The sequence below is a fragment of the Pelecanus crispus genome, chromosome 1 (assembly GCF_030463565.1).
Source record: "Pelecanus crispus isolate bPelCri1 chromosome 1, bPelCri1.pri, whole genome shotgun sequence".
Lineage (NCBI taxonomy): Eukaryota > Metazoa > Chordata > Aves > Pelecaniformes > Pelecanidae > Pelecanus > Pelecanus crispus.
In genome coordinates, this window is record NC_134643.1 from 61,890,993 (window position 1) to 61,909,516 (window position 18,524).

Consider the following 18,524-nt stretch of genomic DNA (forward strand, 5'->3'; position numbering starts at 1 on the left):
ACTAACAACTGAGTGCTTTTCCTCAAGGCATATCAACAGCTGGCCCCACTGAAGACATAATCTAAGACATATGCTCCCCGGATTTTGAGGGGGTGCTGAGCTGAGCAGGTATGGAAGCTACTCACTGCAGTGTTCCTGAGCAACCAAAACTGAAATGTAGTTGGTCAATCAGATCTCTTAATTTCCACAATGCTCCTGGCTAGATGCATTTTCTCTTCCACATGCAAGCACGATTCCAGCCGCTTGGCCTCACAGTAGACAGCAAGCAATCAAATACAAATGCAGACATTTAAATCTCAGGCAAATTCAGATCCATGCAATGCAAACATACATACTGTCATACAAGCACACACACTTCCCAGCAACTTAGTGATTCACTGCAAGCGAAGAGTCAGTTTGTTTGTTTGTTTTGCTTCAGGAACAGGTATTGATCCCAACACCCAAATGGCATCTTCTCAGGAAAGCAAAGTTATTCCCCCTTGTCTCTGTCTTTTTTTCCTGGATAGATGTCTTGGCCTGAAATGTTATACTGATTCCAGGTGTCTTGAGAGGTTCAGTGCATGTGTGCAAGAACAGAAGGGGCAATGTCCCCTGTTCCCACAGCACGGTAATTGCTACTCCTGTGGGGATCTGCCCTTCTTTGCCACTTTCCTTAACCCTTACTTTCTCTCATGGAATTACTCAGGTACGTGCAGGACAGCAGATGATGCATAAATCTTCCCTCAGTTTCCACCGAGTTTAGACATTCACTTTGCTCAAGTCAGAAAACACATTTGGCTTTTTATTATTTTTATTTAAAGGCCTACAGAACAACATAAATCCCTCCTTCCTTTTCTGGAGGAGCCAACAGCACTCGTTAAGCCTTCTGGTTCCCTCTGCTGCCATAAAAAGGTGCAGAGTTTCTGAATGCGATCAGCTGCTGTGCAAAGGCCCTGCTGCAGTCTCGGAAAAAATTCAGAGTTCACGTACCTCCCGATGGAGACTCCCGCAGGATTGCTCCAGCCTCCCGGCACTGCCGAGGCAGGAGCCAGTGCTGGCAGTGAAGATCACCCCTGAGCAGAAAGGCTTTCAGAGACCCTCCTCTGGCTCCGGGTCTTTGGCAACAACTAGGCTTCAGAAGTGACTGTCATGCATGGGGCTGAAAGGAGTAGTCTGTCTCTGCAAGGAAGATCAAGAAGTCAAAGCACTTAAGCTTTTGCTTTCTACTAGGCTTCCAAGATAGTGTCCTTGAAGACATTACAGCTGGTGTCCTGCTAACAAAGACAGAAAGCTAGACACCCACCAGAGCATCTCCGTACAGGCCCACCAGCCTCCCCAGACAGACTCACAATTAAGAAAAAGGGGAGCACAGAGACCCCAGCTACCCAGAAGCCCTGCATGGTTTCCACCTGGCAGAGCCCAGGGCTGGAGCAGGGCGCTGAGCCAGGCCGGGCGTGCGAGGAGACGTGCCATTTCCATATGTGAAGGCAGTACCCACCCCTGCTTTACATCCCTTCCAGCCTCCCAAGAGTCAGGGAGAACAGCTCCCACAGTCAGGCAGCTGATGCCGCACCAAGATGAGAGGCATCAAACTGACTGCCGCCATAAGCAGCTACAGCTGCACCTACCCGCTGGTGCTCTCCTGCACGAGCAGTGAGGTGACGGCAAACCTCAACATCCCCAGACTAAAATACGTGCGCAAGTACAAAGTTGGTTTGTGCATGCCCAAGGCAGGTGGTGCTTCCCAACGCTGCATGTACACATGTAAAACAGAGGCAAGTTGTCAACTAGCTGACAGCTTACCCAGCACCCGGAGGCAGCGAGACTGCCTGAAATGGCTCCCTGTTGGAGAATCACGCGCGTTCACCAGGAGAAGGCATCGGGCAACCTGATGGCAACAGGCTGTGGCATGTTGGCTAGATCTGGAGAGCACCCCTTAAGCTGCCCTCGCAAATGGGTAGCGTGCCAAAGCCACGACATACTACATGCTAATGTCCCCATCAGTCATTCATTTTGAGGTATATCAAGCATGTGTGCTGTAAGGACAGCTTCCATCAACAGCGGAGCTTCAAACACAAGAGGCTGGTATCACTGCAAATTGTCTAAGGAGGGAAGCGCTATATGAAGTTCAAATATAAGAGATGTTTTTCTCCGACAAGCACGCTCCAGGAATAGAAACCACAGTAAAACACGGTGATTAACAGAAGGATGCCTGTATCTTTTCTAGGTCAACTCTCAATAACTTGAGAAGATACCAGGTCACAGACTCATTTGGTGGGTTGTTTTTTTTCTTTTTTTTTTTTCCCCCCCCTAAACACAGCTATATTGACTTCAGTGGAACTTCTCCATTCTTCAACCACTAGATCTGCCTGATAATATATTTGACCTAAATGGAACTGAAGTCACTTTCTCTCAGAATAACGATAAGCCTAAGGAAGATCATTGCAGAACATCCTCATCAGATATTAGGAAGCAGAAATTTCAGAAAGGTTTACAGCAAGCCTTGAGGCCATGAAAGTAAATTCTGCTTTCATTACCAGCTGCTAAGTTTTAGGCTTGGACCTGCAGCTCAGAAGCTATGGACTGGGTAAGGGAAAAATCAGCCACTATTTCCATGCTTCTCTGTAATTTGAAACAACCGAGACATATCTCAGGGGTATAAATCGCACAGCTCTATAAATAAAATAAATTATGATTTTGTATTCTTTGGAAGAAAGCTGACACCAAATTCATGTAGCGAATGCAAGAAAAAATAAGCCTGGCCTGTGGCCCAAGCACATGAGAAGCTCCCCCTTGTTCCCAGGGAGGAAGCTCCACCACTGCCATTAGTTGGCTATGCCCTTGGGGGCTTATGGCTACAGGTAGTCTACAATACACTAAACATCTGTCTATACATAGCATCTTCAGGTAATGAGGTAAATGTTTATTAACAGAAAGCACTACCAGCAAAATTCCACCAAATTCCCGTGAAAGGGCAAGCTCCTCTTCCCAGGTAATTAAATGGCGAATCTTCCTAGTAAGTCCCAGTCCCAAGTTCACATCACACGGATACCTATGACTGCTTCTCTATGCTACATAAAGTGTCCCACTTTTTAAATGCACACTGTCTCTTCTGTGAACCGAAGTTACGACCTCTCCCTGGCACAGTCTTTTTAAAACAAAGCTGCTACATACATGTGAAAAAGCAAGTAACCCGCTACCAGAAAATACTAAGTTTTGTATAAACCAATTATCCTCTGAGGCAAAAAGATCAGATAAATACAGTTTTGAAAGCGTGTGGTTATGAAATGATTGAATGTATCGTTTTGGCTGTTTTATAACAAATTAAAAGATAAAACTGAAGAATTCTTTCATTTCGTAACAGGAAAGAAATCTTCTAACAGACACTGTCACTTAAAATCCCTTCATAAACATCCTGTTCAGTTTCAAAGTGGGGGATAAAGGTGCATTATAAAGTGCTTTAAGAAATTTATTCCCTCCTATTCTGCATGCCCCCTGTGGCAAAGAAAGCAGGACACATCTTGGAGCCCACTGATACAAAACCAGTGAGAGCTTTGCCTGCCAAAGACATCAGGATCCTTGGTGGTGCCTATAAACCACCATGTTTGGAGCCCGAGCTGCAGTTCCTGTAAGTCTCTGTCTTCTGTACATGACACAAGTATGACTTAAGTGAGTTTACAAGAAATATGAATGAACACATGAAGCCCATTTCTCAAAATCCTTGCAAAATGGGAAGTTGCATTTCTTACCTCGTTTCTAAGAAAATGAGATCGACATGGTTGCACATGCCTGCCAGTCCCTCCACCGCCCCCAGCAACCTTCCAGCTCACAGGCAGATTTCAGCTAACTCTGGCCAAGGACTACGGCACAAGCGATGGCCACCGACAACTGCTTTTCTGCAAGCGTTATGGAAGCAAAAGATCTAGGAGAGACTATACCATTTTCCCCCCGGGAGGGGAAGGCTGGTGGCAAGCTGAACCTTTGTCGGGCATTGGGGAAGTGACACAGGAGTATGCTGAATGACGCAAAGATGAAAAAGTTTTCATCAACCCAACCCAAGCACGAAGCCTTCCTCATCCCCCCACCCCTAGGTTTTGGCCGCAATAACAAATAACTCAACAATTGAATAAAGCATGGAGCCTACTCGCTGTCTCGGCAGCCCATCCTGCCTCACAGCTTGCTCAGCCCTCCCCAGGGTTTCCTCCCCACACCATGCTTGGGTACCGCACAAGGGGCCACTGTGAGCCAGCTGCCTTTCTCAGTGAGATCAAACCCTTCCCGGAGGGTAGAGCGCTCAGGCAAGCACCACCAGCCTCTTGGACAAATCCAGTGCTGTTAGAAAGATGACAGACCTTCACCAAGACTCAGTCCTGTTATTCACAGTCCCACAGGGGAAGACACGGGGGCCAAGCCTTGAAGTCCACAGTCCCTTAATGGCACTCCTACCCCCAGTCAGTCCCCGCAGTTATCGGGGAGACACAAAACACAGGACTGAGAAAGCAGAGCACCGGCCTCTTGCACGCCACTAGATAATGAATGGAGAAACCCACTCCCATCATTTTCAATTAATGAGCCACATTTTTATTTTTCTGCGGATTGTCCCAAGGGAACAGGGTAAGGCTACTGGCCTCCTTGCAGGGAGAAGGTTAAGCTCAAATGCCCTGCATCCACTTCTAAGAGAAATCGTTCACAGCACTTAATTCCAAGAAAGCCACAATTGATTGTGCTATGGTATCAGTAAGCACACTGGTTACACCATTAGAGCCCATTATTTTCCCTCCAGGACACTACATTGCTACATTATTGATGCAATAGTCCAGTGTGATGAAGCGGTGCTTTGCACCCTTCCTCCTACTGAACACCAAGTTCATGGCGCTATAGCACCCACGCCACATTTAGCAAGGGTTTTTTCTCCAGTAGGTCAAAAATTCCAGTTAACAACCTAAAAAACAGCTGTGCAAAAAGTTAAACACCTGTCCTTAATCAAATGCAAATGCTTGGGTTTCTATTTGATACAACTCAAAATTACAGCTATTTCTAAATACTCTACTTCAACAGTGAATATTTTTACCTCATCTGGACAGACTATTTTCAGAAAGGCATTCGAGAGAGATTAACCCAGAATGCAGTAAATTAGCAAGCTGCTTACGTAAATACTGAACTTCTTTGAAGTTAAGGGAGGGGGGAGCAGCTATATCTAGAGGGTCACCACTCCTAACACAGAGAGCACATATGAAAGCCAGGGAAGGAAGATTTGCCCGTGTCAGAATTGCAGAAGAAAACCTAGAGAAGTTCTCATGAAAGAAGCTCAGAACAGTAGAACATTCAGGCTCTTACTCATTCACAGGACTACTGGAAGGAATAAAGTTTATTCGTGTGAACAATACTGCAGGAAGGAGCCTCTGTTTGCACAGCACCCAGTCAGCAGCAAATAGTTCTGCAGTGCAGAGGAAGGCCAGGAACGCCCGCCATGTCTTGCGCAATGCCTGGGAAGGCTGTCCAAGTGAAGCTTGGACTAAAACATGAAACAGTACTTCCTCTGCAATTATTAATATGACAGAGCATTAATATAATCTTTAGAAACAGCCTCCTTCATGTGCATAACCCCAGCACATTGTTTCCCAGTCACTCCCTGCAGTATTCAGCTCCACAAACCCCCAGTATGTTGCGAAAAGAAGAGGGCTCTTTAGAGTTACTTTAAATTTACTCTTTCAGTTTCATTTAATCTTCTTGCATCCTGGCTCTCTGCAAAAAATTATGCAGCTGATCAGTTCCCACTTCGCCACTCACTCTCTTGCACGGTGCAATCACAGCTTCCTCTAAGTGCCTTCCTTCTGGACCAAATAACGCCACTCCAGTTGACTATCGCCATACCGAAATATTCCCCTTGGGCCCCCCGACTTTCATTATCTTTTCTGCTGTTTGCTCTATTCTTTCTGGAAATGAGGCTACTGAACTGAACTAATTACTCCAGGCTCAGAGGATGTTTTATGGTCGTGCTGAATTGTTCTCATTTTTCCTTATGACACGGCCAACACTCGTGTGTTTAAATATTGACAACTATTTCACTGTAGCAGTGCAATGCCAGCAGCACTACAAACCTTCATGGGGAACAAGATCAGAACCCGTCCCTGTGATGCTCCTCAAGCCACAGTCGAAGGGAGAAGTAAACTAGCAAGTCCTCATTTTCTCAACCCCTCTTCCCTTAAACATTGTCCTTACCCCCAAAATGGATGTTTTCCCAGGGGCTCATCCAATTCAGACCCTACCAGACCACAAAAGGTGTGAATCCCAACCATAAAGACCCCAGTGTGCCCACAGCACCTTCTCACTCCAGCCGGGGATGTCTCGGCAGCACTGTCGGGAGAATGCAACATGGATTGCACAAGCCACCCCTGAGCCTTGCAGCTCCTTTCGACAGTACAGGTCTAACTCTGCTCAGCAACTAGCTTTGTAGCCAGTTTTGCAGTTTGGGTGTGTTTGCACTGTTTGCATGAGAAGCAGCTATTAAGCAGGCAGCAGCATTCCAGGTGAACTCCCAGGGAATCTCAAAGCATAGCCCTAGGTTGGGCAAACCAGCGCCATCTAATCTCAAGGTGACAGAGGTGGGGGTAAGGGTGGCAGGGTCCCTTCCAAAGGAAAACCTTGCCATTGCCGTGCCTCCTCACTCTGAATGAAAGAGAAATCACCTGTGATAGCGGCTGACGCCTGAGCACCCAGGGCCAGCCCAAAACCTTAGAAAACACTTTGTGACTCACCAGCTCCTGCCTCACACTGACACAGTCTGTAATTAAAGGTGTCTCAATAGAACCTCACCAGCCCCGATAAGGCGGTGTTTTCCCACCCATCTGATAACTGCTAAGTCTCTCCACATCCTCAAGCTCCATCTCGAGCCCTTCTCTCCCCATGACAACCCTGGTCAGTGGAGAGGAGGCAGAGCCGGCAGACATCAGCATCCCCATCTGCGCTGGCAGTTTGATGGCTCTCATCACCGCAGGTCTCCTTATAAAACCCGCCAATTATCCCACGCATACGCGGTTTCTATGTGCCGAAGAGAGGTGACAGCCCATATCCTTCCTGAAAATCAATTAGACTATCTGTATGCTTACGGGGGAAAGCTTTAGCTAGGGTATTTTTCTCTTGTCATATTTAATCGTGCTTTAGAAGCATTCAGCCACCACAGTTTAACTGCTCATGTATGTCAGACAGACAGCGTCACCAACTTTACCTTGGCTCCCAGCTTTTGGCTGCAAGAACATTGCCACGTAAGTTCAGCAACCTTTGCACTAGATAGGTGTAGGTGTTTATCTCATTCCTACATTTAAACCAGTAAAATAGTTGAAATTACTCCTGCTTGTCTTACGTGTGGTTCACCAAACATGCTCTTTAAGACGGAAGGCAAGGCATCATATGCATTCACACAGGCAGGAATTTTTCATTAAAAATAGTCTCCACGTTGCTGGTGTCTGCCCCTGCATTCACTCAGCTTGCAAAACTGTTTTCACTCTCCAAAACCATTTGATGCACAAGGCAATTTTTTATGAGCACAGTGGTATAATGAAGAGCTAGCTAATAGGTAAAGCACAACAGCAGGTCCTAACTGCTGAGGGGCAGGGCTTGGGGTTTGGGGTTTTTTTCCATATTAAAGGAATTGTGTATTTTGAAAACCCTCCTCCTCACTGAAAGCATGCCAGATAATTAAACTGAAGCTCTTATTTTTAAAATCTAATTTACTTTTGAAAACATATGCTGCTGGACTATTTTTAGGATTTTTCTTATGTGGGCCAGTGGAAATAGGCTAGCCAGTTAGCGCAAGGGCTTACAGGCTGCACCAAGCACTCTTTAAGCTGAACATGGCGAATGAGTAAAACCATGAAAAAAAAAAAAAACCACCCACCAAAACAAAAACCATTTTCCTTTCAAATTAGGAATAACTATCTGCAGTGAGGTACTAATATTGGTCTTCAGTTTTGAAAAAGCTTATTTTTAGTGAAACTAAATCTGAGCCTACAGCTTTGACTCAAGAGTTTCTTCAACTTGTTACCAAATGCAAGAGCTCGTCCTGGTGTTTGAGGGGCTGCCCTCACCACCAAAATCAGTAGGAATGTTGCCCAGGCAAGGACTACAGGATTGGGTTTAGCAATACCTTTGGAACATCTTGTATCATACATGGCTCCACACAAAATGTACGCTAGAGAAGTGAAATAACACCAGTAGCACAAGGACAATTCTTCTGAAGTATCGAGTTTTGTGACCCTTATTTTACAAGCATCAGGGGAAGTAATAGCATGGGAGGCACCTGCCCCTAGCAGTTTTGTATACGATACTGCAACCCAGAGCAAAATAATCTACCTACCCAGACTTACAGTGAATGATTCAGTGAAACTAATGTCTGTGATATGCCAGCATGCAAAAACATGCCCTTGTATTACAAAAACATCTTCTTAGCATCCTCCACAAGAAGCATCTCAGCGGGTACCCAAAATGACTCCAACCTCTGAAACTTCTCTCCTTCCTGGTTGGCAGCTCTTCCCACCGAAAGGCTGGGAGTTCAGCACCAGTGCCAGGGCACCTGGCCCGCCTCGCCAGTGGCAGCTTGCCTTGCTACCGGCCACCTCCTCTGCTTTGAGGTGATGGAGAAGCGAAGATGCTTCACCTAGGGTGGAGGACCTGCAGCCTGGAAACTGGATATGCCCCACAACCTCCATTTTAACAAATCCCTGCTGGATAACATCCCAGGAGAGGGGTTTGCAAGGCTTGTTCAGCCCTCTGCAAGGAAAAGCCAACCTTCCCCGACTTCAGCTCCTTGTTCACAGCCAAACACAATATATTAGCAAAGGCACTAGAGCCCAGCAGTGTTTATCCAAGACTACCATGGGGCCAGAGAAACTGCGAAACACTGCAGGATGCAAAGTTTCCTCCAATTATTTGACCACCTTGAAAATGCAAATGCATTCACCATACCTCTGCTGCAGCCCCGGCCCTGTTCACTTCCCCCACCTGGGAGCAATATTTCATAGCAGTGCAATTTAAAAGCAGGGTGTTTTTATTAATTTTAAAGCCTCAGACTCTCGCAGGTCCAGGTGCTACTCCACAGCACTCAAGGACAGAAATCCAGTCCTTGAAGAGGCCTCTTCTCTAATCTGCTGGCGGGTTCCTGTTTGCCTGCTCGCTTATGAGCCTGTCCCGAGACCTTTATGCCTGTGTGAAGTCCACGTGCCATTCACATGAGCGAGATCTATGCACGGAAGGGCTTTGGGAGCGGGTTGCGAATCTGCTGACCCAAAGGTATTACCCGTCCCTCCTGGCTTGGCTGCAACACCTCCGTGCGCTCCTATCTCCTGGTGAGCATCCCGCCTCCCACACATCCTGCAGCACTGATCCCTCCCTCCCCGAACTTTCGCTTTCAGCTGCCTTACAACACCAGGGAAAGAGAACTTGTACCTGTCTCCTGTGCTTCCATGTACGGGGATCTTCCGAAAGATCCCAGTATCAACATCCATTACTGCCTTAAGCACAACAGTAGGAAGAGCCCAGTCCCGAAGCATCACACCAGTGAAGTTCCCACCAAGCACCAGAATCTGGCCCAAAATTTTTTAGTGCGTAGGATGCCATTTAACACAGTGTTTGTAAATGGCCTGGAACCAACTCGGGTCAACAAGTCCTTCCTCCCTTACCCACCTCTGCCAGCTTGGCTCAGCAGGGGCACGATCGCCTGTTGGTACAAGTGGTGTAATTTTCTTCCTGTTCCTTACTATCAATCCAGTATCATTTAACTCTAAATCAAATCAAAGCCAATTTATTTTCCATATCAGTCATGAGCCAAGAGAATCCCCGCGGGAAACTCCAAGCATTCCAAGCACCTTCTCAGCCCCCAAGCTGGTCCATGTATTTACTGCAGGATGCCAACAGCCCTTTCACAGCACCATATTATAAAACCTCCTGGGTTGTTTCCAGGAATAATTACACCAAAAAAAGATACTGCTTACTATGAACTGAGCATAGGAATCAAGAAAGAGAATAAAATACCATCAAGATGACAGGCACCGCTTGAACAGAGCCCAAGAAAATAGTTGCGCCCCATAAGCCACGCTATGCAACTTCCTCCTCACCCACAAACTGCCACGGTAAGGGAGTGTGATGATTCAAAAGCATCGGTTCAGTGTAACAGGTTAAATTAATTAAAATACCCAAGACAAGCCTCTGCAGCCTCAGCAAGCTATCAGCATAAGTGCCTGTCACCCATCCGTGCTGCTGAACTGATCCACACGGATGTTTCTGGGAGCAGCTGAAGAGCAAGGAGCCATCATACTCCTCACTCCTGCGATCAAAACGAGCCTACAGCTGCCTTCTCACTGACTCATTTCACCTGATCAGTGGCCACCTCTCTTCTGTTTTTACAGGAGAGATGTAGCTTTATGGAAAGCAAAAGGAGTGACTGATCACCAGATTATATCTCCTCACAGCCTATAACAGCAGGATTGCTGGATTACCTTCTGGGAAAATGGGAAGCTTACGCGCTGACAGACAAATGCGGCCACACTGAGCCCACTGATAGGAACTCTTTGTTGTAGGAAATCCCTGAGAGCAAGGACAGATTGAGAGCTGCATTTGAGGCTTTGGCTGGCATAGTCTGTGGGTTTTTTCAGGCTGTCCCCATCAAACACCTCTGGCAAAGTAACTACAGGTTAAGCTGATTGCACAAACTCTGGGGTAACTTTGACTCCACCTGTATGTCTTTTAAAATCTTTAAAATGCTTATCGGGTGCATAACAATTATAATTACAGATTTACATGGAGATGGTCCAGTAAGCTGCTTTCGGTGAGGAAGAAAACAAGAAGAGCAAAGGAAATAAAAAAGCCCTTACTTTTTCCTTACACCCTGCTGAAACTTCCTATGCCCAGGGCAAAGGAAAACACCCTGCAGACAGAGCCACGGGTGGGAGTGCTGGGACGGAGGGACTGGCAGGACGGCACCACTGCCAGGGCTGGACACGACAGCCCAGCCTGGGAGACCGAGAGACGCACCAGCAAAGCGCCAAAACTGGGAGGAGACTGGGAAAGTGAGCAGGCACTGATGCACGCTGTGAAGATCATACAGGAGATTTGGGAGGCAACAGCACTGGAAAACTCAGCCCACAACACGGAGCAGCTGCTCATTTCGCCGCCCAGCAGTTAATGCTAACGCTTGGTGTTAAAGGAGATAACAGGAGCAGTCTGCCGGGCTCCAAGCAGCCGTCTCAGGCCAACCCGCTCGGGGACGCAAACGCTGGCAGCCCTGCTGCTCATGATCCCCGCAAGACAGCACATCTATGATCCTGGTGACAAACTCCCCCATCCACCCCCTCCTTGCTTTTTCTGTACAGTCTCTACTGGGCCGGCAACAGAGCTATTTTGGGCGGAAGCTGCTAGTTTCGGCAAGCCGTCTGAAAGGAGCCCCCACTCTTTTTGCACTACACATTGGCCAGAGGAAATTACTGCAGACAGAGGATTTAATTCCCGACGCCCACGCGCTCCAGGAAACAGCTCTCTTCTCCTCTGGTGTCATCTAATCGAGCGCGGCTTTCTCTTTTCACACCTTCATTGGGGGTATGGTGAGTGGAAGACCATAAAGCTTTCCTCTAACTTCTGAGAGAGGAGAACCAGGTCCCTGCCCAGGACAAGGGAAAAAAGGCTCCGGCATCACAAGTCCCCAGCTGGAACACCACTGGGTATTTACTCTGGACAACGTGGAAGACTTCTGACAGATAACTGACAGCTTGGTTCAATATGCACTGCACGAAGGCCGACACACTAAACGTGATTACTCAAAGTAACTTCAAACAGCTACAGAACCGGGAGCGTTTGCAGTAGCATTAGGGAAAGGTGCAAAGTTGTCCCTAACGCTCACCTGCACCTTGTGTCACCAGCTCCCAGGAGGGCTGAAAGACTTCGGGAAGCCTGTTGCTGTTCAAGCAAGAAAAAAACAGGACCCCAACATACTGCTAAAATTACACTGTTATTCCCCCGACATGCTCCTTGTATATAGTCATAGTTCCCAATCAGTAAGTCCAAAGCCTCATTTACATCAGAAACTAAGTGGTATAGCTGCAGCCCTAAAACTCCCTAGCGTGGCCATGGCTGTAACTGCTATTAAGGTACTTTCCAATGTGATAAAGGGAATAATCACATTGGCATACATCATCTTTATGATTACTCTGGGTGTTTCTGGTATAACCATTTCTGGGATTTTTTTTTTTTTTTTTACGTTATACTCATAACTGAAACAAATTATATGAATAAAAATGTCCAGAGGGAGACAAACTTTCATCAGCCAGTCAGTCAAAAAGCAACCTCCCACTGGGTCTCTACTTCCCAGTCCCATCATTGCTCCTCAGCCCTCACAAGGCAATGGAGGTCTGCGACGAGTGCACACACGCTGAGCATCCGTCTGTCCTGCTCCTGCCAACACCGGGTGCTCAAGCAACCCACCCCATTCCAGGGAATGAGCACGGTTTCCCCACTGCCATCCCAGCTCCCACCAGCATCAGTAGCTGCAAGCCACAACCAGGCACAACCTTCTGCCTTTTGGGCAGGTGACTCTCTCTCCCAACCGGAGAGGGTACAAAAGCACAACTTGTTTAGAGAGGCCGTGGAAGTTTGCTTGGGACATTGGCAGGTAAGAGAATTGAGCAAAAATACACATCATCTGTTGCACTGCTACAGATGTCAACCTCTGGGCAAGGGACTCAAGTGCCCAGAAGCAGATGGGAAAAACACAACAGCGAAGACCCCTAAGTGTAACATACAGGCGCATATAAGAAACTTCAAACTGTATTCCGATTTTTTTTTACTAGCAAAAATAAGAGTGAAATATAATGGGGGGAAAAAGGATGTTCTTAAAACTGCGGTTAAAAAAAAGCCCAGGAAAAAGGCATGAAATTCTATTTTGTGCCCAAATATTCCTCTATCATCCTAGCTGAAATAAGTTTTAGATTGATTTTTACATCACCCCTAAAGCCATAATAGCATCTTGAATGGTTCAATTACAATAGAAAGCAGAGAAGCAAAAAACAGGTCACAGTATGCTCACCAGTAAGGGAAGGGAATGGTCTCTATGTACACACACGTATGTATACATATGTATCAGAACTTAAAAGCATTAACTGATTTGGTTGAGCTGTGCTAATATATTGGGATTGCTCATTTGCTTGGAGTCCCTCTAGTTCACCTGGATTAGGAGAAGAGGCTGAGGTTAAACTGAGGTTAGCTGACATGTGTCAGCCAAGCCTGACCTAATCCTGGGCTTCTTCCTAGTAGTTGTGTCTTCCTCTCTAAATAATATGAAGAATAGGAAGAAACCACAGGGATGCAGTTGGGTTCCAAATCGCTGGTTTTGGTAGCTGTACACAAACAGACAAGGCCGAGTTGTGCACACCGGCTGCTCCGCAAAAACCTCCTCCCCGCGATCCCCGGCTCCCTGGCTGTCTCCCTCACAGCCTCTGCCCTTCCCACCACGAGTCCTGCAACACAAGACAAGACGACCCCCAAGACTGAAATGAAAACCACCTGTCTTCTAAACTCTATATTAATCTAAGCGTTGTCTAACACCACTCCTCCGCCTGGTAAAAGAGGACCTCCATAATACAGTGTAGGTGACTTTAAGCCACTTGGACCTGCCATCCAAGCATCCCCTGTAAAAATGAAATACGTGGACTGACTCCTACAGTTTGCGCTGGATCCAAAACCTTAGGAAACTTCACAGTCACCTCAAAGCAGCTCTCAGATCTGGCCTAAAAGTAGGGGTTTGATGAGCAATAAAGAAATGAAAATAATATAGCTTAAACCACAGAGGTGCCAGCTTTTACTGCTTTTCATTGAGTACATAATATTTTGCTCCCACTATTTAAAGGGAAATAACACTCCGCGCGACTGTTAAAGGATGTAAAATGTGTACTGTGCTGTTCAGACAGAGCTCGTAATTGAAACATTTGAGTGCCAATGAAATCCCAAACGTAAAGTTTTTAATTTTCATTCAACCGTGACATTAAAATTCTGGTTGCGCAGGGGGAAAAAAAAATTACTACCTCAGAGTGCTTTTAAGGTCTACTCTTTCCGATATAGTAACCGGGATAAGCTCAGCCAAGATGCCAGCAGGTGCTGGCATGCTCCAGCAGCTTGCTCCCGACTCCGCTGCCTGCTTCTCCTTTATCATCCCTACTCCCACACCACAGAAGAGGTTGTCAAGAGGCTTATCAAGGAGATGTGGCCTGCTGCAACGCAGGAAGGAGTGTCACCACCTTCATCCACGTGCCTTCAACCCTGCACGAGAAATGAGCAGGCGCCTGTTGGAGAGCAGGGCTCCTGTAGAGAAAGGTGTCCGAGCTCAGGCCAGATGGACCCAAGACAACCCCAGCAGGCTGAAGCACCCACCGAAAGAACCGGCTCAAACAGCTTCTCTGTCTGAAGGCGCGTGACCATCATTTATAGGAAGGAGAAGGTTATCTTGCAATCCTGATCTTATTCAGCAGCTTCCAAGAGACTGGGTATGACACCAGGCTAAAAAACCTCAGCTGAAACCACTAAGCGTTCTGCATAGCTGACGGGGAAGCTCTAAAAGGCTGGTTTGTGTCTTGCAGATCCTCAGACCATCTTCCCCAACACTCGTGTTCACAAAGTATATTAGAGCAATCTCGGACTACATCATGCACAAACTCATGGTCCTCACATATCTGCATCCCGTGGTCTTCACGGGTTGCCTGTTTCACTGTCCAGGTGGAATTTAAGCTGTTGAATTTAGCCTGGAAAATTTTTAAAGGTTTGACATTTGCTTGCCAGAGGGACAGTGACTCTTCCCCCAAAAAACTGCCTGCAGACAAGGTACTGCTAGGGGGTCTGCTTTTGCACCGCTTTTCTCCCCCCGCCTTCACTCAAATCATACTGGCTATGGTACCTCCAGAAAGCACCCTGCCGCCACTTCTCATCCACATCTGATGGACCAAATCCACCGATTTTGATGCCTGTGCGTCCACATGCCACCCAGCTGGGGAGTGGCACCCAGATTTGTCAAACCTCCAGAGTACAAGACCTGTCTCTTCTCCTGGAGTGGTGCAGAGAGAGGAGGAAGAGTTTGTTACCTATTAAGTTGCTTTATCATGGTGTTTCACGTACTGAGTACAGAGGAAGGATGAACTTGTGGTTATGCTGCTATACAGAGATGTAGCTTCCAGCAGTCCTAGCCTCCTACCACAGATTGCCCAAATAGTTTCGAGCAGGTCAAATAATCTCTCACATCAAATTTCTTCACCTTTTAAGTGCCTGAGAAGGAAACATTTGCAACCAACCATGGAGCACTTAAACATCAAAATGGTAAGGACTATATAAACAGATATATATCTCACTGGTGAAGAAACAGACTGATGTGTTTAATGGTTTATAATGGCCGGTGTAGTTGCCATGAAAGTACTTAAGAGTATGCAACACATCCTTGGATTAAATCTAAATAAACGTAAACAGCAATAAAAAACGGCTTTTATTACAAGAAGGCCTGACTCTTGTTTGCACCTGTAACTCTAAACGTATATAACAGGATGTCAAACTACATGTTCTCAGATGCTAAAAAGCAAACCAACATTACAGTCATTTACATAGAAAACATAACGACACAGGGAGAGAGGTAAAACAAAATGGACAACTTGCTTGGGTCTGATTCAAACATCTTAGAAAAATGCCATTTGCTCGAGTCAGGACCGAGCTACCAAGGAGATTTGTGCCAGGTAAAACTACGACAAAATGGAGACGAAAACTCCAGATCGGGTCCCTGGAAGGGAGATAAATGAGGGTCAGAATGAAGTTCATTTAAATCTACGAAGCTGATACAGAGGGAGTTAAGAGCGAGCCGCAAAACAAAATGAAAGGCTCAGTAGGAGCCTGCACAGCCAGTGTGCTGCAATGTCAGAAACGCAACACAGTGCCATCTGAAACCTACCGGCACAGTACCAGGACTCGAGGAAAAAAACAAGGGTGGCACTCCTGGGGAAGCCATGCCTGCCTGCAACAGCGCTAGAATAAAGCGCAAGGGTCCTGCAACACATGCGCCCGGCAGCAGATGTATTTCGAGGGGAGGTTCAGCGGAGCCTCTGGGGAGGACATCCACGGCTGGAGTAAATCCGCCGGAGGAATACAAGGGAGCTGCATCCATTTACACCGGGGAGGAGGATTTGCCCCTTTCTTTTGCTCCTGCTCGGCATCCTCCTTTGGGCCTCTTACAGGAGGGAAGGTGTCTTAACACAATAGATAATTAGCTGTAACGCATCCTCTGTGGCTATAAGCCCTGTTAAGTTGTTATCTGTAGACCCGATCTAGACTTCCAGTTATCCTTGTTCTCCCAGTTTCCTTTTTGCCCCGATATTTGCATCTCAGCTTGACAGCTATTCTGTATTTAAGCTTAATAGAAGTGTTTGCATGTGCCTGTGCACGCTCAGGAGACGGTAGGAGAAAACCACCCGATTTTAACTCGGATTCCCCGAGACGCGGCTCGTTCCATTTTCCTTTCCCTGACAAACAGAGGGAGCTGAAATAAGAAACGTCAACTTTGGGATCCTGCTCTACCGAACGGTAACTCATTAACAATATTGGACTCTTCGTTTAAATAGAAGAAAAAAAATAAATAAAAAAAAAACCCCAACCCAGGAAGTTGATGCATCACCGTGTTGCATCTGTGTCAAGCTCTGGGTAAACAAGCAGCAACATGAATGAAATCTGTCCAGAAAGACTGCATTTCAGCGCCAACCACGCAATCTCTGGCCAAACCACTGCATATGTAACAAAGTTTGATCTCGCTTGCGAGCGCTCAGCTGCGCTTCTGCCATTTCCTGTGGAAAACCGAAGCTCTGAGCGCTGTCAGCCTTCACCCAGCCCTCGCCGACACCCCTGCCAGCTGCCCCTAAACACACACACCCCCGCAGGCAGGCAGGCAGCCCCGCCGGAGCCGGCCGGGGATGCTCGGCACCTCCCTCCCGGCGCTCCGGGCCGGGCACGGCCGGGAAGGGGGCAAACCCGCCGCGCTGCCTCCTCCTCCTTCCCCCGGCCACCCCGGCCCCGGGGGCCGGTGCAGCGGCCCGCACCGCGCCCGGGGGGCCGGACGGGAGCCCGCCGGGTTGGGGGGGGGGGGTGTCCCCCCGCCCCGGCGCAACAGGTGTCCGGCGGAGCCCGGTCCCGCCCCGCGGCCGCACTCACCGCTGGCGTTCTTGCCGCAGATGAGGTGCTGGTAGGGCTGCAGCAAGCCCCAGAGCTCGGGGTCGTTGTTGACCGTCTGCTCCAGCGCCTCCAGGGTGAACCGCGGCGCCTCGCCGCTCTCCTTCTCCTTCTCGGCCGGGGCGGCGGCGGCGGCCGGGGGGCGGCCGGGCGGCGGGAGCGGGGCGGCGGGGCCGGCCAGCACCCGGGCGTGGATGTCGCGGAAGAGGCTCTCGGTGCCGGCGGTGAGGTAGATGGCGGCGTGCTCGTGGATGCGCAGGGCCACGCGGCTGTCCACCATCCAGCGGTAGAACTTGCCCACGGAGAAGGCCAGCCCGCAGCGCGCCGACTTGCCGCGGCTGAAGCGGTCGCCGCCGCTGCCGCTCATGTTGTAGAGGGAGAGGGCGCCGAGGGCGGCCGCCGTGCAGCGGGCCGCCAGCGTCCAGCCCAGGACGATCTCCATGGCGCTCCGCACCTCGTGCTTGGTGCACTTGGCGAAGCGCAGGCTGAGCCGCTGCGCCTCCCGGGCGATGCGCACCAGCGCCCGGCTCACCAGCGTCGAGAGCCGCGCCGCCGCATCCCGGCTCCCGGGGCTGGCGGCGGCGCCCGGCGCCCGCGGCTCCCGGCGCGGCGGCGGCAGCAGCAGCGCCTCCACCTCCTCCAGGCTCCAGGGGACCTCCTCAAGGTCGGGCAGGAGCCGGGAGCACTGCTGCCCCGCGCAGTCCAGCACCTCGGAGTCTTCCGCTAGGACGGTGTTGACGGTGTCGAAGCTGTTGTGCCGACTGTGCATGGAGTCAGTTAGGTGCGGCCAGCAGCTTCCTCCATAGGGGTACGCGGGGTGCGAATCCGAGCAGCACAGCGACAAGTTGGAGGAGCGCACCGAGTCCGCCGCGCCACCATACCCGGAGTCCAGCGTCAGGTCTTCCAGCGTCCTCACCGCCGTCTTACCTCTGCGGGCCATCGCTGCACTTCATGCTGCACCCGCGGGACCCGGGCGGGGAGCGGCTCACAAGAAAGCGGAGGGGGGGGGAGAGAACAGCGAGGGGGCGCGGCGAGACCCGCCGGCCGCAGCCTGCTGCCCGCTCGGCTCCGCCAGACGCCAGCGAAGCGGCGGTGCTGCCCGCGCCCTGCTGCCGGCCGCGGCCCCGCTCCGCTCCCGGCCCCGCTCCGGCTCCGGCTCCTGCACTGCGCCGCGCCGCCGGCCCGACACCGCACCGCAGCGCAGCGCCGGCCAGGCGGCGCGGGGGGGGGGGGCGGGGCCATGCAAAGCGCCTCCGGCTCGCGGCCAATGGGGCGGCGCGGGGGGGGCGGTGCCATGCAAAGCGCCGCGC

The 18,524-nt window shown here is 49.4% G+C and overlaps 1 protein-coding gene across 1 annotated transcript in view; it reads right to left on the reverse strand.

Annotated features, from left to right (window-relative positions):
* Positions 1 to 18,154, reverse strand: part of ABTB3 (ankyrin repeat and BTB domain containing 3) — a 177,247-nt gene extending 159,093 nt beyond the window's left edge. Inside the window, exon 1 of the mRNA XM_075717212.1 lies at positions 17,197 to 18,154. Within this exon, the coding sequence (XP_075573327.1) occupies positions 17,197 to 18,154 (958 nt within the window). The remainder of the gene's footprint in view (positions 1 to 17,196) is intronic.
* Positions 18,155 to 18,524: the final 370 nt, after the last annotated feature.